The sequence below is a fragment of the Oncorhynchus nerka genome, linkage group LG22 (assembly GCF_034236695.1).
Source record: "Oncorhynchus nerka isolate Pitt River linkage group LG22, Oner_Uvic_2.0, whole genome shotgun sequence".
Classification (NCBI taxonomy): Eukaryota; Metazoa; Chordata; class Actinopteri; order Salmoniformes; family Salmonidae; genus Oncorhynchus; species Oncorhynchus nerka.
The window spans coordinates 83,241,739-83,263,211 of NC_088417.1; the positions used below are offsets into that span (position 1 = coordinate 83,241,739).

Sequence of the window (21,473 nt, forward strand, 5' to 3'; positions counted from 1 at the left end):
TCTGTCTGACATCACTATGAGAGCCTCACACACAGGAACTACAGATTCAAGTCACTTAAAGAGAAACAAACAAAATACTTTTTGGGCACTTGTAGAGGACCTGTAGCATCTATTGTGTTTTAAGGTTCCCCACGGATTGAAGTAGCAAATGAAAATAGGTCAAACCAAATCAATTGCTCTTGAACTGGCCAACCAGCTCCTTCTAATGTCTCTATTTCTTTATTTTATTCAAGTTCTTGTTCTTTTTTTTTCTATTTCTTAGAGAGTGGAGGAACTGGAAAGGGAGAATTCTATGCTGAAGAGTGAAAAGGAGGAGATGAACCGAAGGATTCTGCACCACTCCAAGAGCACGGAAGGTGAGTGCTTTTTATATGTCCTACACTCTTCAAACCCCTAAACGGGAAACGATAGCGCCACAGTGATTAGCTGATGTACAGGAGTGGTTGAAGACTCACAGTTAGCCCTGCAGACTGCTAACCCTGCCCTGAAGGGAGGGATGGCTTGTTTCCCCACACAAGAGGGGTTTCTGTTTGGAAGTAGGACGAGAGAAGCAGAAACTGCATCAAGTTACGCAGCAGCAATGTGAGACTTAAAAAATAAACTGTTTAACCTGAGACTGGAGTCAGCCATTGTTTATCACTGGGTGCACGTGCGGAAGTGTCACCTATTAGCTTTGAAATATCTATCTGTATATGCGCTAAATCTAAAGTCAGGTAGTATAGGTAGACTATTGATAGTTAATTTGAAATCCTTTGTCAATTGACTTCTTTTTGTCAATAACAAGTTACTTATGGTTTACAGCATCATCATCTCTGAACATTACCACTGCCCTCTCTTATCTGAAGGCCATGTGCAATACTTCAACCAGGAGATTTCATCACAGAGCAGTTAATGAAAGGAGATCATTTTTCGTAATAATGTCACCAGCGTCCAGACAGTCTTCTCTGGTGGAAATTGAAATAGCTAGCCAGAGGCAGAGTAGAGTTATTGGTCTAATCTGCTCGCTTTATCTGCAGTGTTACTAATAGGTTCTCTGGGGTCCCCTTGGGTTGAGCGCTAGCACTGTGTACTTTAACATTATTGTGCTTTTTCTTTTCTACTAGCAGTTAGACCAGCATGTTGTCCAGGCTGGTGTAATGATATTGAGTTAGGGATGTTACATACCAGAGAACCCCTGTTATTAATGTCTCACATTATCAATTCAGTAGCAACATACTATGATCCCAGTCATTTAGCCTTTTTATTCAATCCCTCATAGTGTGATATGGGCCTCTTAGGAACCATGGGGATGAAAAGAGTCATCAGACTACCCACCAGAGCATATAAAGATGATATATACATTCAAATAACGCATGCAAGGGTAGGTTTCAGATCATGAAACTAATAGAGCCTCTTCAATCTGTGTTTAATTCCCCTGTCATATTTTATTGCGGCCATATCTTCAGAGAGAGAGAGGCTGTGTGATATGGAGCTGAGCCGTGGGGGGACGGGACGGGGGGGGGGGCAGCAGATAGAAAAGACTGCATCAGCAGTTATCTGGAATCATGGCAATACAATCATCTATCCCTAAAATGAACACATGAAATGGTGGTGAGTTGATATTCAATACCTCTAATGAAGTGTATTGTAACTTAGCGATGGCTTGTTTTCTGGTCACTGCCTTAACTGAATTGGAGGCTCATCTAAAGGACAGCAATTGAGCAATAGTACACTGCAAAAAATATAAACGCAACGTGTAAAGTGTTGGTCCCATGTTTCATACACTGAAATAAAATAACCCGAAAAATGTCCCTATGCCCACAAAGCACAAATTTGTTTACATCCCAGTTCATTTCTCCTTTGCCAAGATAATCCATCCACCTGCGCCAAATACAACAGGTGTAGACCGTACTGTGAAATGCTTACTTTCAAACCCCCGAGCTGACAAGGTACAAATCTGTCGTTCTGCCCCTGAACAGGTAGTTAACCCACTGTTCCTAGGCCGTCATTGAAAATAAGAATTTGTTCTTAACTGACTTGCCTAGTTAAATAAAGGTAAAAAAATATATTTAAAAAAGCCTAATGCAGTTCAAGAAATAGTTAAGAAAATATTTACAAAATAAACTTAAGTATAAAAAAAAAATGTAATAAGTAACACAATAAAATGACAATATTGAGGCTATATACAGGGGGTACCGGTACTGAGTCAATGTGCGGGGGTACAGGTTAGTTGAGTTAATTTGTACATGTAGGTAGGGGTGAAGTGACCATACATAGATAATAAACAACGAGTAGCAGCAGTGTAAAAAGTAAGGGGGGTCAATGTGAATAGTCCGTGTGGCCATTTTGATTAATTGTACAGCAGTCTTATGGCTTGGTGGTAGAAGCTGTTAAGGAGCCTTTTGGACCTTGACTTGGCACCCTGGTACCGCTTGCCGTGTTTAGCAGAGAGAACAGTCTATGACTTGGGTGACTGGAGTCTTGGACAATTTTTTGGGGCCTTCCTCTGGTGTGGCATATCAAGAAGCTTATTAAACAGCATGATCATTATACAGGTGCACCCTGTGCTGAGGACAACAAAAGGCCATTCCAAATTGTGCTGTTTTGTCACAATACAAAATGCCACAGTTGTTTTGAGGGAGTGTGCAATTGACATGCTGACTGCAGGAATGTCCACCAGAGCTGTTACCAGAGAATGTAATGTTAATTTCTCAACCATAAGCTGCCTCCAGCGTCCAACCGGCCTCACAACCACAGACCACACTAACCACGCCAGCCCAAGAGCTCCACAACTGAAGAATGTCTGGTAGAAAATGTCAGAAACAGTCTCAGGGAAGTTCATCTGTGTGTTCGTCATCCTCACCAGGGTCTTGACCTGACTGCAGTTCAGCGTTGTAACCGACTTCAGTGGGTAAATGTCACCTTCGATGGCCTCCGGCACGCTAGAGAAGTGTGTTCTTCACAGATGAATGCCGGATTCAACTGTACTGGGCAGATGGCAGACCGGGTGTATGGCGTCGTGTGGGCGAGCAGTTTGCTGATGTCAACAAACAGAGTGCCCCATGGTGGGGTTATGGTATGGGCAGGCATAAGCTGCAGAAAACGAACACAATTTCATTTCATCGATGGCAATTTGAATGCACAGAGATACCGTGACAAGATCCTGAGGCCCATTGTCGTGCCATTCATCCGCCACCATCACCATCATGTTTCAGCATGATAATGCACGGCCCCATGTCGCTAGGATCTGTACACAATTCCTGGAAGCTGAAAATGTCCCAGTTCTTCCATAGCCTGCATACTCACCAGACATGTCACCCATTGAGCATGTTCAGGATGCTCTGGATTAGAAGTGTTCATTCAGTATTGTTGTAATTGTCATTATTACAAATCTAAAAAAAAAAAAAAAAAAATTAATCGGCCGATTAATCGGCATCAGCTTTTTTGGTCCTCCAATAATCGGTATCGGTGTTGAAAAATCATAATACATCAATAAAATCAATTTAGCCTCAAATAAATAATGAAACATGTTAAATTTGGTTTAAATAATGCAAAAACAAAGTGTTGGAGAAGAAAGTAAAAGTGCAATATGTGCCATGTAAGAAAGCTTACGTTTAAGTTCCTTGCTCAGAACATGAGAAAAGATGAAAACTGGTGGTTCCTTTTAACATGAGACTTCCATATTCCCAGATAAGAAGTTTTAGGTTATAGTTATTTTAGGAATCATAGGACTATTTCCCTCTATGCCATTTGTATTTCATTAACCTTTGACTATTGGATGTTCTTATAGGCACTTTAGTATTGCCAGTGTAACAGTATAGCTTCCGTACCTCTCCTCGCTCCTCCCTGGGCTCGAACCAGGAACACAACGACAGCAGCCACCCTCGAAGCAGTGTTACCCATGCAGAGCAAGGGAAACAACCACTCCAAGGCTCAGAGCGAGTGACATTTGAAACGCTATTATAGCGAGCGCTAACTAGCTAGCCATTTCACTTCGGTTACACCAGCCTCATCTCGGGAGTTGATAGGCTTGAAATCAAAACCAGCGCAATGCTTGACGAAGAGCTGCTGGCAAAACGCAAAGAAAATGCTGTTTGAATGAATGTTTACATGCCTGCTTCTGCCTACCACCGCTCAGTTAGATACCTAGATACTTGTATGCTCAGTCAGATTATATGCAACGCAGGACACGATAGATAATATCTAGTAGGCAGAATGATTGATTGTTTTTATAAGATAAGTTTAATTCTAGCTTACTGCAAGTTTACCTTGGCTTACTGCATTCGCGTAACAGGCAGTCTCCTTGTGGAGTGCAACGAGAGAGAGGCAGGTCGTTATAGCGTTGGACTAAGGTTGCATGATTGGATCCCCTGAGCTGACAAGGTGAAAATCTGTCGTTCTGCCCCTGAACGAGGCAATTAACCCACCGTTCCTAGGCCGCCAAGAATGTGTTCTTAACTGACTTGCCTAGTTAAATAAAGATTAAACAAAGCTGTAACAAAAAACAAAAACAAAAAAATCGTCCAAATCGGTGCCCAAAAATACTGATTTCCGATTGTTATGAAAACTTGAAATCGGCCCTAATTAATCGGCCATTCCGATTAATCGGTCGACCTCCACTCTGGATTAATGTGTATGACGGCGTGTTCCAGTTCCCGCATATATCCAGCAACTTCACACAGTCATTGAAGAGGAGTGGGACATCATTCCACAGCCCACAATCACCAGCCTGATCAACTCTATGTGGAGGAGATGTGTAGTGCTACATGAGGGAAATGGTGGTCACACCAGATACTGACTGGTTCTCCGATCCACGCCCCTACCTTTTTTTAAAGCTACACTATATATACAAAAGTATGTGGACACCGCTTAAAATTAGTGGATCCGGCTATTTCAGCCAGACAGGTCTATAAAATCGAGCACACCGCCATGCAATCTCCATAGACAAACATTCACAGTAGAATGGGCTTACTGAAGAGCTCAGTAACTTTCAGTGTGGCACCGTCATAGGATGCCACCTTTCCAACAAGTCAGTTCATCAAATTCCTGCCCTGCTAGAGCTGCCCCGGTAAACTGTAAGTGCTGTTATTGTGAAGTGGAAACGTCTAGGAGCAACAACGTCTCAGCCACGAAGGGATAGGCCATACAAGCTCACAGAACGGGACCACCGAGTTCTGAAACGCATAGCGTGTAAAAATTGTCTGTCCTTGGCAGCAACACTCAATACCAAGTTCCAAACTGCCTCCGGAAGCAACGTCGGCACAAGAACTGTTCGGCCGACCAGCCGCACCAAAGCCTAAGATCACCATGCGCAATGCCAAGCGTCGGCTGGTGTAAAGCTTGCCGCCATTGGAGTGATGATTTGACAGTCAGACGGATGAATCTGGGTTTGGCGGATGCCAGGAGAATGCTACCTTCACCGATACACAGTGCTAACTGTAAAGTTTGGTGGAGGAGGAATAATGGTCTGGGGCTGTTTTTCATGGTTCGGGCTAGGCCCCTTAGTTCCAGTGAAGGGAAATCTTAACGCTACTGCATACAATGACATTCTAGACGATTCTGTGCTACTAACTTTGTGGCAACAGTTTGAGGAAGGCCCTTTCCTGTTTCAACACAACAATGCCCCTGTGCACAAAGATAGGTCCATACAGTAATGGTTTGTGGAGATCGGTGTGGAAGAACTTGACTGGCCTGCACAGAGCCCTGACCTCAACCCCATCGAACACCTTTGGTATAATTGGAACGCCAACTGCGAGCCAGGCCTATTTGCCCAACATCATTGCCGACCTCACTAATGCTCTTGTGGTTGAATGGAAGCAAGTCCCCGCAGCAATGTTCCAACATCTAATGGAAAGCCTTCACAGACAAGTGGAGGCTATTATAGCAGCAAAGGGGGGACCAACTCCATATTACTGCCCATGATTTTGGAATGAGATGTTCGACGAGCAGGTGGCCACATACTTTTGGTCATGTAGTGTCTCTGTGACCAACAGATGCACGTCTTTATTCCCAGTCTTGTGAAATCCATAGATTAGGGCCTAATTTATTTATTTAAATTGACTGATTTCCTTATATGAACTGTAACTCAGTAAAATTGTTGAAATTGTTGTGTGTTGCGTTTATATTTTGTTCAGTGTAAAAGAAGAGACTCAGTTGGAAGTGAATGAAAATGATTGATGTGGACTGGTCCTGTGTGTCTGTGTTTCAGACCAGGAGAGCAGTGCATCCCAGAGTGTGGGTCGGGTCCAGGCAGAGCTGGATGAGGAGAGGCAGCGCTACCAGAACCTGCTCAGGGAGTTCTCCAGACTGGAGCAGAGATATGACAACCTACAGGAGGCCAAGGTATGTGTGTGCCTGTGTATGTATGTAAGTGTCTTATGCCAAGATAGATGTCCAATGGTCCCCTGTCTCCTCCTACCCTTCAGTTCCAACCTGGCCACAAGAGAAACAATTCTACTCAGAGCAGCCTGGAGTCTGACTCCAACTATCCTTCCATTTCTACCTCGGAGTTGGGAGACACTGACGATGCAATCCAGCTCGTAGAGGTAAGACCCTCTTAACTAGTATGAACCAGTCTTATACAGCCTTATACCGTCTGTACATAGTTACTTGTGCTAGTTTTTTGTTGTGACCTGATATTGTCACCCTGCAGGAGATGGGAGTGGAGAAGGCAGCAATGGACATTGGTGTGTTCATGAAGCTGCAGAAGCGTGTTCGAGAGCTGGAACAGGAGAGGAAGAGACTGCAAGTCAACCTGGAAAAGATGGAGGACCAGGTTAACTGCAAGGTGGGCCCATGTCTTAGTCTTTTTATTTTATTTTATTTCACCTTTATTTAACCAGGTAGGCTAGTTGAGAACAAGTTCTCATTTGCAACTGCGACCTGGCCAAGATAAAGCATAGCAGTGTGAACAGACAACACAGAGTTACACATGGAGTAAACAATTAACAAGTCAATAACACAGTATAAAAAAAGGGGAGTCTATATACATTGTGTGCAAAAGGCATGAGGAGGTAGGCGAATAATTACAATTTTGCAGATTAACACTGATGTGATAAATGATCAGATGGTCATGTACAGGTAGAGATATTGGTGTGCAAAAGAGCAGAAAAGTAAATAAATAAAAACAGTATGGGGATGAGGTAGGTAAAAATGGGTGGGCTATTTGCCGATCGGTTAGCTGCTCAGATAGCAGATGTTTGAAGTTGGTGAGGGAGATAAAAGTCTCCAACTTCAGCGATTTTTGCAATTCGTTCCAGTCACAGGCAGCAGAGAACTGGAACGAAAGGCGGCCAAATGAGGTGTTGGCTTTAGGGATGATCAGTGAGATTTTGTCTTGAATACCTTTAAGTTTAAGATCAGGATCGTGATCCTCAAACTTGGTGCTTGTGTAATAACATTGCACAATAGTGGGCCTGCCTCCGCCTTATCAACCTGAAGTGGAATGATTACGATTAACAATCTCTCTTAGGGAATTGAGCCAAAGACTACGTCGGAGCAAGAGAGTGAGGACCTGGCCTACAACAGTCTCAAGGTACAGATCCATCCACCACCACACAGATACACACACATACACGGACAGTGTGCAGTACTAGTCTGCAGTGGGATGTCTCTATTTGTGGTGTTTGATTTCTTCTTCACTCTGGCTGTTCTGCTGTCTTTGGCCGTCCTGCCTATGAAACTGTGGGTGAGTGGAACTTCCAGAGGATAGAGAGAGATACTGGCAGGCACGGCATGGGTACATGGTAGGATAAAGCGCGATACTGGCAGGCAGGCACAGCATGGGCACATGGTAAGATAGAGAGAGATACTGGCATGCACGGTGCCCTGGGGTGCCATGTAGAGAGAGAAGGCACCCCAGGGGCAGAATTTGATGTTCAGGTAATGTGTAAAGGGAAAGAACATGCAAGCATTTATTTTATTTAATAACTCATGTTCAGGATATGTGCCTTGGTGAGATAGAACCACTCTTGCTTTTGGCGTGGATAAATCATTAACTTCTATGGCACAGTTGAGATCAACAGTGTGATTAAGTGTAATGCATTACAATATTATCAGAAGAGTCCATCTCAAGGTGCTTTTGAATTTAATCAAAAGTACAAGAGTTCAAAGTACAGGAGAATCCAATTTGAACATTTTAGATTTTTTTTTTAATGTACAACATCAATAGATATATGGAAAATAATAAATAAAATGTGATATGAACTGAATATATGAAATTATTTTCATTTAAAGATTGTACCTTTAACCCCCCAAATGGAAAAATGACAAAATAAATATAAATTTGGTCACCCACAAAATTGGCCCATCTATACAGGGGGCTTGTTTTTTGCATCTCGGTCAATAGCACCATAATACCACACAACACAGGGTTTAGATTTGATTGGCAGTAAAAATATGTGTGTCATGGTTTGAGTCATGGGTCCTATTGTCGCTGAGCAAAATGTTGCCCATTGGAACTTGAAGTCTGTAGAAGAGAACCTTATAACTACTATTGGTGCCTTTATTTATGCTGAGGGACTCACTGCAGAGAGAGAGGTGAGCACAATTAGTCACTGGTACGGTATCTTAGAATATGAATCATCTTAATCTTAATAATCCATTTATCAACTGCAGTAATCTGAAAGCCATGGCTGGCTTTTACCTACATTCCTTAGCTCAGAGTTTGGTAACAGGAGGCTTTGGGCCAAAACCGGCCTGCAAGTTAAAAATAATTGGTCCCCCAAACGTTTTTTTGGGGCCCCCCAGCATTTGCAGGAATCACTAGGAATTCAGCTAAAAATGTGTTTAATTTAGGAGATCTGTTTCCAAGTATTCCCACAAATAAAATAGACGTGATTGTGTCTCAATGTAATCAAGGTATGAAATGTTATTTCAAATACAATCTCTTTTTTGGCTTAGTTGTGGTCACTTTGCAGTGTACAAATTATTATCATTATTTTCCGGTCCCCCGACCGACCATTCGCTCAGACAAAAATCGGCTTGCGGCTGAATCAAATTGCCTACCCCTGCCATACTGTAGATAAATAGCTACTTGCCATAGCTAAAATGAAAATCAAGTACAAATAGTTTTGATGTCTCTACAAGGATTTACTTACTAAGCTACTCACAATGAGCACAGTTGCATCCACACAATAATATGATTATTGTGGATAGTCAGATTACTATAATAGATCATTTAAAATGTTTACATGCTTTGCAAGAAGAATGATTTCCCTAATAATCCTGTTTACATGGACACATCTCAAGTCAGGCTACCTAAAAGGACTTTCATAAATGCAGAAAATCAGCAATCAAAATAAAAAATGTATCACGGTGACCATGTTGTTTTTGCGAAGGCAATTTCATTCTGAGTTTGGATCTATAAAGTCTGTATGTGAAAATTATTTGTAAGATGCATACTTTCAGTTTTTCCGATCTCTGCTCGTGCATAAGAGGGAGGCTTGCGCTACCAGTGCTGGCACATGTGCACATCAAATACACAACTGGAACGCTAATTAAGCTGTTTACATGTCTTAATCATTTTAAAGATTGCTCAGAAAACCAGTGTTTTAATCAGCGTATGCTTACTTCGATTATGACCGTATGCCGATTTAAGATGAGCAGAGTAAGGCGTTTTACTATTTCCATACTCGGCCTACTGCCATAATCAGTTTAATATCAAATGATTGGCGTGCATGTAAACATACTCAATGTGGCAGCACTCACATATTATTCTGCTCTACACTGAGTGTACAAAATATTAAGAACACCTTCCTAATATTGAGTTGTACCCCTCCCCCCTTTGTTCTCAGAACAGCCTCCATTTGTCAGGGCGTGGACTCTACAAGGTGTCGAAAGCATTCCACACGGATGCTGGCCCATGTTAACGCCAATGCTTCCCACAGTGGTCAAGGTGGCTGGATGTCCTTTGGGTGGTGGACTATTCTTGATAAACATGGGGAAACTGTTGAGCATGAAAGTCAGCAGCGTTGCAGTTCTTGACAAACAGGTGTGCATGGCACCTACTACCATACCCCGTTCAAAGAGACTGATATATTTTGTCTTGCCCATTCACCCTCTGAATGGCATACATACATACACAAGCCATCGCTCAGTTGTCTCGAGGCTTTAAAAATCCTTCTTTAACCTGTCTCCTCCCCTTCATCTACACTGATTGAAGTGGATTTAAGTGATATCAATAGGGGATCATAGCTTTCACCTGGATTCACGTTGTCAGTCTGTCATGGAAAGAGCAGGTGTTCTTAATGTTTTGTACACTCAGTGTATATTACTTTATTACTTTTATTGCTATCAATCACTGTCATTCTTTCCAACATTGAGCCTTGGTATTTAATCACTTTGATAACCAATGATTACATAAACTCAATTTTAGATTGCCAATAATTCTCTTTGTACTTTGGCCATGTGTTTCCACAGAGGCAGGAGCTGGAGTCTGAGAACAAAAAGCTGAAGAACGACCTGAACGAACTGAGGAAGGCCATTGCTGACCGCGCCTCCCAGAACAGCTCCTCCAATGAGCTGCAGGACGGCTACAACCTGCTGCTTGGCCAGCTCAAAGCAGCCAATGAGGAACTGGAAGTGCGCAAGGAGGAGGTCCTCATCCTCAGGACTCAAATTGTCAGTGCAGCCCATCAGAAAGAGGAGACAACCAATCAGATCGTAAGTTGACAAACTGGGAGTTAAATTGACATGGCTTTGGTTGCCTGTACTTGGGAAATGCAGCATTGATTGTCCACTTTATATGTCCCTGTTTGCTTATCAAAAGGTTATCTACAGGCACATTAATATACTTTAATATACACATGAATATACACAGATGATATACATTTCTTGTTTGTGACTCTGGGTTGATGGGCAAAATGACTATAATGTGCTGAAACTGTATTGGGTCAAATCAGCCAGATTAAAAGCACCAAGCTTTAAGCACCAGCTGTCAGAGCAGCTCACAGATGACTGCACCTGTATTCTATTCCCATCTATAATTTAGCCCAAACAACTACCTCTTCCCCTACTGTATTTATTTATTTTGCTCCTTTGCAACCCATTATTTTTATTTCTACTTTGCACAATCTTCCACTGCAAATCTACCATTCCAGTGTTTTACTTGCTATATTGTATTTACTTCGCCACCATGGCCTTTTTTTTGCCTTTACCTCCCTTATCTCACCTCACTTGCTCACATCGTATATAGACTCATCTTTCTACTGTATTATTGACTGTATGTTTGTTTTATTCCATGTGTAACTCTGTGTTGTTGTATGTGTCTAACTGCTCTGCTTTATCTTGGCCAGGTCGCAATTGTAAATGAGAACTTGTTCTCAACTAGCCTACCTGGTTAAATAAAGGTGAAATATAAAATATAAAAAACATGATAGACAGTCTTCAGCTTCTTTACACAAAACAAAAAAATGGAATAAGAAACATTTGATCAAATGTCACATTCTAGTTGGGTTCAGACAAAGGTACAGCCACACTACATTTAAAAAATATATATATTTTAGTTATATAGCAGACACTCTTATAAAGAGCTACTTACTGTCGTGAGTGCATACATTTTCATACTTTTATTTACTGCTCCCCTGTGGGAATCGAATCCACAACCCTGGCGTTACAAGCTCCTTGCCCTACCAACTGAGCCCCACAGATCATTAGTATGTATAGACTAGTATGTAACTAGAGTAATTATGAGACTTATGACAGAGACTGGCCTCCAACAGAGATGGGACTAGGAGTGTAAAATACTGGGAGTCGATGGCAGATCAGTCCTAACATGGTAATGTTCCTACAGTGTATTAACTGAACTTATGTCCCGATGAAGAGCATTGTTAATGCGATCTCCCCATGCTGTTAAAGGACCTTGGGCAGCCAGACGTTTGGTTTGGGAGGGAGTGCCTCACCGCCGACTCAAGGACAGGAGAGCAGAAAGGATGATGGTGTGGAAGGCAGCAGAACAAACAGTCTTTAATCGCCGAGGCGTATCTCTCCAATTCTCACTCCTCCTCATGCCTCACAAAGACGTTTCCCTAACAGAGAGAGAGATGTGGCAGAAAGAGGAAGAGATCACTGTCAGTATCATGACTCTCTTTATGTGGCTGTCTAGTTAATATATCAGACTACTGAGCGGCTCTTTCCCAGTCCCACCTTCTAGGTTAGTCGAGGATATGCTTGGCGTGTCATACTCCTTAGAAGGATTTTTAATTTAAAAAAAATAATAATAATTTCACCTTTATTTAACCAGGTAGGCCAGTTGAGAACAACTTCTCATTTACAACTGCGACCTGGCCAACATAAAGCAAAGCTGTGTGACAAACAACAACACAGAGTTACACATGGAATAAACAAACGTACAGTCAATACCACAATAGAGAAAAACAAAATATATACACAGTGTGTGCAAATGGTGTGAGGTAAGGCAATAAATAGGCCATAGTGGCGAAGTAATTACAATTTAGCAAATTAACACAGGAGTGTTGTGCAGATGATGATGTGCAAGTAGAAATACTGGTGTGCAAAAGAGCAAAAAAGTAAATAAAAACAATATGGGGATGAGGTAGGTAGATTGGATGGGCTATTTACAGATGGGTTGTGTACAGCTGCAGCGATCGGTAAGCTGCTCAGATAGCTGATGTTTAAAGTTAGTCAGGGAGATATAAGTCTCCAACATCAGCGATTTTTACAATTCATTCCAGTCATTGGCAGCAGAGAACTGGAAGGAAAGGCGGCCAAAGGAGGTGTTGGCTTTGGGGATGACCCGTGAGAAATGCCTGCTGGAGCGTGTGCTACGGGTGGGTGTTGTTATCGTGACCAGTGAGCTGAGATCAAGCGGAGCTTTACCTAACAAAGACCTATAGATGACCTGGAGCCAGTGGGTCTGGTGACGAATATGTAGCGAGGGCCAGCCGACGAGAGCATACAGGTCTCCCTAAATTTTACCAGCATATCGATTGCGCAACCAGGGGTGGTAAAACCTTGGATCATTGTTACTCTAACTTCCGCGACGCATATAAGGCCCTGCCCCGCCCCCCTTTCGGAAAAGCTGACCACGACTCCATTTTGCTGATCCCTGCCTACAGGCAGAAACTAAAACAAGAGGCTCCCACGCTGAGGTCTGTCCAACGCTGGTCAGACCAAGCTGACTCCACACTCCAAGACTGCTTCCATCACGTGGACTGGGACATGTTTCGTATTGCGTCAGATGGAAATATTGACGAATACGCTGATTCGGTGTGCGAGTTCATTAGAACGTGCGTCGAAGATGTCGTTCCCATAGCAACGATAAAAACATTCCCAAACCAGAAACCGTGGATTGATGGCATCATTCGCGTGAAACTGAAAGCGCGAACCACTGCTTTTAATCAGGGCAAGGTGTCTGGTAACATGTCCGAATATAAACAATGCAGCTATTCCCTCCGCAAGGCTATTAAACAAGCTAAGCGTCAGTACAGAGACAAAGTGGAATCTCAATTCAATGGCTCAGACACAAGAGGCATGTGGCAGGGTCTACAGTCAATCACGGACTACAAGAAGAAACCCAGCCCAGTCACGGACCAGGATGTCTTGCTCCCAGGCAGACTAAATAACTTTTTTGCCCGCTTTGAGGACAATACAGTGCCACTGACACGGCCTGCAACGAAAACATGCGGTCTCTCCTTCACTGCAGCCGAGGTGAGTAAGACATTTAAACGTGTTAACCCTCGCAAGGCTGCAGGCCCAGACGGCATCCCCAGCCGCGCCTCAGAGCATGCGCAGACCAGCTGGCCGGTGTGTTTACGGACATATTCAATCAATCCCTATACCAGTCTGCTGTTCCCACATGCTTCAAGAGGGCCACCATTGTTCCTGTTCCCAAGAAAGCTAAGGTAACTGAGCTAAACGACTACCGCCCCGTAGCACTCACTTCCGTCATCATGAAGTGCTTTGAGAGACTAGTCAAGGACCATATCACCTCCACCCTACCTGACACCCTAGACCCACTCCAATTTGCTTACCGCCCAAATAGGTCCACAGACGATGCAATCTCAACCACACTGCACACTGCCCTAACCCACCTGGACAAGAGGAATACCTATGTGAGAATGCTGTTCATCGACTACAGCTCGGCATTCAATACCATAGTACCCTCCAAGCTCGTCATCAAGCTCGAGACCCTGGGTCTCGACCCCGCCCTGTGCAACTGGGTACTGGACTTCCTGACGGGCCGCCCCCAGGTGGTGAGGGTAGGCAACAACATCTCCTCCCGCTGATCCTCAACACGGGGCCCCACAAGGGTGCGTTCTGAGCCCTCTCCTGTACTCCCTGTTCACCCACGACTGCGTGGCCATGCACGCCTCCAACTCAATCATCAAGTTTGCGGACGACACAACAGTGGTAGGCTTGATTACCAACAACGACGAGACGGCCTACAGGGAGGAGGTGAGGGCCCTCGGAGTGTGGTGTCAGGAAAATAACCTCACACTCAACGTCAACAAAACTAAGGAGATGATTGTGGACTTCAGGAAACAGCAGAGGGAACACCCCTATCCACATCGATGGATCAGTAGTGGAGAGGGTAGCAAGTTTTAAGTTCCTCGGCATACACATCACAGACAAACTGAATTGGTCCACTCACACTGACAGCGTCGTGAAGAAGGCGCAGCAGCGCCTCTTCAACCTCAGGAGGCTGAAGAAATTCGGCTTGTCACCAAAAGCACTCACAAACTTCTACAGATGCACAATCGAGAGCATCCTGGCGGGCTGTATCACCGCCTGGTACGGCAACTGCTCCGCCCTCAACCGTAAGGCTCTCCAGAGGGTAGTGAGGTCTGCACAACGCATCACCGGGGGCAAACTACCTGCCCTCCAGGACACCTACACCACCCGATGTTACAGGAAGGCCATAAAGATCATCAAGGACATCAACCACCCGAACCACTGCCTGTTCACCCCGCTATCATCCAGAAGCGAGGTCAGTACAGGTGCATCAAAGCTGGGACCGAGAGACTGAAAAACAGCTTCTATCTCAAGGCCATCAGACTGTTAAACAGCCACCACTAACATTGAGTGGCTGCTGCCAACACACTGTCATTGACACTGACCCAACTCCAGCCACTTTAATAATGGGAATTGATGGGAAATGATGTAAATATATCACTAGCCACTTTAAACAATGCTACCTTATATAATGTTACTTACCCTACATTATTCATCTCATATGCATATGTATATACTGTACTCTAGATCATCGACTGCATTCTTATGTCACTAGCCACTTTAACTATGCCACTTTGTTTACTTTGTCTACATACTCATCTCATATGTATATACTGTACTCGATACCATCTACTGTATGCTGCTCTGTACCATCACTCATTCATATATCCTTATGTACATATTCCTTATCCCCTTACACTGTGTACAAGACAGTAGTTTTGGAATTGTTAGTTAGATTACTTGTTGGTTATCACTGCATTGTCGGAACTAGAAGCACAAGCATTTCGCTACACTCGCATTAACATCTGCTAACCATGTGTATGTGACAAATAAAATTTGATTTGATTTGAGGTCGCAGTGGTGGGTGGTATATGGGGCTTTGGTGACAAAACGGATGGCACTGTGATAGACTGCATCCAATTTGCTGAGTAGAGTGTTGGAGGCTATTTGTGATTATGATTGACATGTCTTGCCCTCAGAGATGATGGCCTGTCTCACCCTCAGAGATGATGGCCTGTCTCTCTGATTATTCCTTCCCCAACTGATTGGTTCAGATGCAGACTTAGACAGGCGCTCGCCTGTAGTATGAAAGTGCATTGAGGACAGTTTTACTACAATAAAAGGGAAAGGAAAGGGGGATACCTAGTCAGTTGTACAACTGAAATGTGTCTTCCACATTTAACCCAACCCCTCATACTGTATGACTGAGGTTTATGAGTGAGTATTAAACACTGATTGGGTTTGATCTAAAGAGGGAAATGGATTAATCGATAAATGTCTGCATTATTCATTACCTTATAAAGCAGTTGTATCCACCGACACTCTCCCAATGTCTTTACTACGGGCCTGATGGTATCGTAAATTTATCTCCCTCTCCTCTCCATAGGAAACAAATAACGTGCCTGAATGGACCAACAGCAAGAAGCCCATAGACAAGGAGGAGGCTGTGAGGGCCTACCATGGACTCTGTGAGTCTAAGAAGTAAGTTTGTCTTTCTGTACCTACTATTGTGCGTGCAGTAATGGAAAACAAACAGGCCTGTGATGAATATGGATGTTTCTGTTTTTTCTCTCATACCCACTGGTGTACAGAATGGGCAGCAATGTTTTTCAATGTAAATATCACATGGTTACTTATGGATTGGATTGAAAATTTGTCACACTGGTGGTTCAGCTTTCATTCTATGTGACTGCAGACAATTACATAAGTGTTGCCTACTGTAGTTTTGTCCAACTGGAGATTGCCTAGAGACGTTCACTACTGTACCTCTATGCCCAGCTTTCAGTTCTACTACCAACATCAGTCAGTTGTAGTCCAACAGACCCAGTTTAGCTAAGAATGAATGACTTTATTATCCCCATGGGGACATTTTTTATTTATTTCACCTTTATTTAACCAGGTATGCTAGTTGAGAACAAGTTCTAATTTACAACTGTGACCTGGCCAAGATAAAGCAATGCAGTTTGAAACATACAACAACACAGAGTTACTCATGGAGTAAACAAACATACAGTCAATAATACAGCAGAAAAAGTCTATATACAGTGTGTACAAATGAGGTAAGATAAGGGAGGTAAAGGCAATAAATAGGCCATGGTGGCGAAGTAATTACAATATACCAATTAAACACTGGAGTGATAGATGTGCAGAAGATGAATGTGCAAGTAGAGATACTGCGCAAGATAAATAAATAAATACAGTATGGGGATGAGGTAGTTGGATGGGCTATTTACAGATGGGCTATGTACTGGTGCAGTGATCTGTGAGCTGCTCTGACAGCTGGTGCTTAAAGCTAGTGAGGGAGATATGAGTCTCCAGCTTCAGTGATTTTTGCAGTTTGTTCCAGTCATTGGCAGCAGAGAACTGGAAGGAAAGGCGGCTAAAGGAGGAATTGGCTTTGGGGGTGACTAGTGAGATATACCTGCTGGAGCGCGTGCTATTGGTGGGTGCTACTATGGTGACCAGTGAGCTGAGATAAGGTGCGGCTTTACCTAGCAAAGACTTGTAGATGACCTGGAGCCAGTGGGTTTGGCGACGAGAATGAAGCGAGGGCCAGCCAACGAGAGCGTACAGGTTGCAGTGGTGGGTAGTATTTCGGGCTTTGGTGACGAAACGGATGGCACTGTGATAGACTGCATCCAATTTGTTGAGTAGAATGTTGGAGGCTATTTTGTAAATGACATCGCTGAAGTCGAGGATTGGTAGGATGGTCAGTTTTACGAGGGTATGTTTAGCAGCATGAGTGAAGGATGCTTTGTTGCGAATAAAGGAAGCCAATTCTAGAGTTAATTTTAGAAGGGAGATGCTTAATGTGAGTCTGGAAGGAGAGTCTACAGAGAGTTTACAGTCTAGCCAGACACCTAGGTATTGTGGTTGCGGCTCTGTGCGTACAGTGCCTTGAAAAGGTAGCCATCCCCCTTGCTGTTTTTCCTATTTCGTTGCATTACAACCTGTAATTTAAATGGATTTTTATTTGGATTTCATGTAATGGACATACACAAAATAGTCCAAATTGATTAAGTGAAATGAAAAGAAAAAAAATGAAAAGTGGTATGTATTCACCCCCTTTGCTATGAAGTCCCTAGATAAGACTTCATAGCCAACCAATTACCTTCAGAAGTCACATAATTAGTTAGATTGCACACAGGTGGACTTTATTTAAGTGTCACATGATCAGTCACATGATCTCAGTATATATACACCTGTTCTGAAAGGTTCCAGTGTCTGCAACACCACTAAGCAAGGGTCACCACCAAGCAAGCGGCACCATGAAGACCAAGGAGCTCTCCAAACAGGTCAGGGACAAAATTGTGGAGAAGTACAGATCAGGGTTTGGTTCTAAAAACATATCAGAAACTTGGAACATCCTACGAAGCACCACCGAAATCCATTATTTAAAAAATGGAAAGAATATGTCACCTCAACAAACGCTAAATGCAGGGAAATTCTTGAGGGAAACCTGTTTCAGTCTTCCAGAGATTTGAGACTGGGACGGAGGTTCACCTTCCAGCAGGACAATGACCCTAAGCATACTGCTAAAGCAACACTCGAGTGGTTTAAGGGGAAACATTTAAATGTCTTGGAATGGCCTAGTCAAAGCCCAGACCTCAATCCAATTGAGAATCTGTGGTATGACTTAGAGATTGCTATACACCAGCGGAACCCATCACACTTGAAGGAGCTGGAGCAGTTTTGCCTTGAAGAATGGGCAAAAATCCCAGTGGCTAGATGTGTCAAGCTTATTGATACAAACCCCAAGAGACTTGCAGCTGTAATTGCTGCAAAAGGTGGCTCTACAAAGTATTGACTATGGGAGGGTGAATAGTTATGCACGCTCAAGTTTTCTGTTTTTTGTCTTATTTCTTGTTTGTTTCACAAGAAAAAATATTTTGCATCATCAGTGGTAGGCATGTTGTGTAAATCAACTGATACAAACCCCCAAAACATATATTTTAATTCCAGGTTGTAAGGCAACAAAATAGGAAAAATGCCAAGGGGGGTGAATACTTTCGCAAGGCACTGTACATTAAAAATGCAATCCGAGATATTATATAAAGGGCAGTTCATGAGTGATTAATGATCATCTGTACTCTACAGTATATACACTATACACGATAGAACATTCTGTCAACTGCAATGTTAGTTGTAGGCCAGTCCGCTGGTCCCACTGGTGGTTTTAGACGTTCAGGAACCTTACTGCCCCTGGGACAAAGAATCGTTTAACTCTATTCCTCTAGTGACCTGTAACATTTCCCAGAGGGGAGTAACTCAAAACTCCTGCTGAAAGGGATGTTTGGGGTGCGTCAGTACCTGACAGACAGATAAACCAAAAAGCTATTTCAGTGCAGCTTTTCCCAAATTAACATTTTAACTAGGCTAGACCCGAGAGACAGTTCTGAATTATCACATAGTCGGTTGGCATTTTCCTCTCAGAGTAACATCAGGTCATCTTTCTGATCAAAACTGTCCCCATCATTCTGATGTTCTGGTGAAATACTGATGGCAAACTGCACACTGCTTTTGATTCCACCCCATTGTGGTTGACACAGTGGTATTGTAGATGGCTCTCAGATTACCAGGGAGGGAAGACATTTTTGTTACTCATGATGAACCCCTCGAAGCACACAGATTCATCTCGACCCAGACCAATCTTCCATTCCCTCGTCATCTATTCCTGTCCTTTTTATATTTATCTTTCATTCTGCGTCCTAGCCCGGCTGGAGGAATCTAGCCTAGACACCCGGGTTATTTAGCACCTCTGTTGTATCTGGTGAGCAGAACCTTTTAACCTAGAGGGAAGTGTTAGACATCATCGTTATGGCAACATGACCCAGCAGATAGATGGCAGTAATGAGAGGCAGGTGGCCATATAATGACACCCTCTCACCCTGCAGGAATGGTCTGGTTTTAAAAGGGTGAACATCCCTGTGAGTGTAGGTGCATATAGACGCTTTTGCTTGGAGAGAGGTCCTTCACTGTGCTTTAGAGGAGATGATAGTCTGTGTCTGTCTCTGTCTGTACCTCTTTATGTGTGTATGTGTGTGTGTGTGTGTGTGTGTGTGAGGGCTTTTTGCTAAGTCAGTTATCAGATTTGAACTGCAAAATCTCTGGTTCCTCTTGAGGTTTCTGCTCTAACTCTCTGTGGTGCTAACTCCTCTTGCTCTGTTCTGTTTTCATCTGTCCATTTTTTTTCACTTCCTCCTCTTTCTTCCTTTCTTTGTCTCTGTCTGTCTCTCTCTCCTGCCTTCCCGGCGACAGCAAAGCTTCAGACTGGGGTTATTTGAATGAAGATGGCGAGCTGGGCCTGGCATACCAGGGTCTAAAGCAAGTGGCCAGGTTGTCGTCTTCTGCTTTCCCGCTCCATTTACTGTCTTCCTGCTTACTGCTTTCTCTACTTACTGCCTTACTGCTTTCTCTACTTACTGTCTTCCTGCTTACTGCTTTCTCTACTCACTGTCTTCCTGCTTACTGCTTTCTCTACTTACTGTCTTCCTGCTTACTGCTTTCTCTACTTACTGCCTTCCTGCTTAATCTCCTACCCTCTTCCTATGTCTGTGGTAAAATAGAACATTTAATGGGACAAAAGTAATCTCAAACTGTGGCGGTTATGATGTTAATGACATATGAAGCCATACAGTGCCTTGCGAAAGTATTCGGCCCCCTTGAACTTTGCGACCTTTTGCCACATTTCAGGCTTCAAACATAAAGATATAAAACTGTATTTTTTTGTGAAGAATCAACAACAAGTGGGACACAATCATGAAGTGGAACGACATTTATTGGATATTTCAATCTTTTTTAACAAATCAAAAACTGAAAAATTGGGCGTGCAAAATTATTCAGCCCCTTTACTTTCAGTGCAGCAAACTCTCTCCAGAAGTTCAGTGAGGATCTCTGAATGATCCAATGTTGACCTAAATGACTAATGATGATAAATACAATCCACCTGTGTGTAATCAAGTCTCCGTATAAATGCACCTGCACCGTGATAGTCTCAGAGGTCCGTTAAAAGCGCAGAGAGCATCATGAAGAACAAGGAACACACCAGGCAGGTCCGAGATACTGTTGTGAAGAAGTTTAAAGCCGGATTTGGATACAAAAAGATTTCCCAAGCTTTAAACATCCCAAGGAGCACTGTGCAAGCGATAATATTGAAATGGAAGGAGTATCAGACCACTGCAAATCTACCAAGACCTGGCCGTCCCTCTAAACTTTCAGCTCATACAAGGAGAAGCCTGATCAGAGATGCAGCCAAGAGGCCCATGATCACTCTGGATGAACTGCAGAGATCTACAGCTGAGGTGGGAGACTCTGTCCATAGGACAACAATCAGTCGTATATTGCACAAATCTGGCCTTTATGGAAGAGTGGCAAGAAGAAAGCCATTTCTTAAAGATATCCATAAAAAGTGTTGTTTAAAGTTTGCCACAAGCCACCTGGGAGACACACCAAACATGTGGAAGAAGGTGCTCTGGTCAGATTAAACCAAAATTGAACTTTTTGGCAACAATGCAAAACGTTATGTTCGGCGTAAAAGCAACACAGCGCATCACCCTGAACACACCATCCCCACTGTCAAACATGGTGGTGGCAGCATCATGGTTTGGGCCTGCTTTTCTTCAGCAGGGACAGGGAAGATGGTTAAAATTGATGGGAAGATGGATGGAGCCAAATACAGGACCATTCTGGAAGAAAACCTGATTTAGTCTGCAAAAGACCTGAGACTGGGACGGAGATTTGTCTTCCAACAAGACAATGATCCAAAACATAAAGCAAAATCTACAATGGAATGGTTCAAAAAT

General features: G+C 43.2%; 1 protein-coding gene across 2 annotated transcripts in view; it reads left to right on the forward strand.

Moving 5' to 3' along the window:
* LOC115105868 (unconventional myosin-Vb-like) overlaps positions 1-21,473 on the forward strand; it is a 92,644-nt gene that overhangs the window by 57,182 nt on the left and 13,989 nt on the right. Inside the window, exons 23-30 of one of the 2 annotated variants that reach the window (XM_029628323.2) lie at positions 263-356; positions 6,188-6,321; positions 6,405-6,524; positions 6,632-6,766; positions 7,451-7,513; positions 10,399-10,641; positions 16,058-16,152; positions 19,930-20,007. In XM_029628323.2, coding sequence (XP_029484183.1) covers positions 263-356; positions 6,188-6,321; positions 6,405-6,524; positions 6,632-6,766; positions 7,451-7,513; positions 10,399-10,641; positions 16,058-16,152; positions 19,930-20,007 — 962 coding nt within the window. The remainder of the gene's footprint in view (positions 1-262; positions 357-6,187; positions 6,322-6,404; positions 6,525-6,631; positions 6,767-7,450; positions 7,514-10,398; positions 10,642-16,057; positions 16,153-19,929; positions 20,008-21,473) is intronic. The other variant, XM_029628322.2, reaches the window with a different exon arrangement.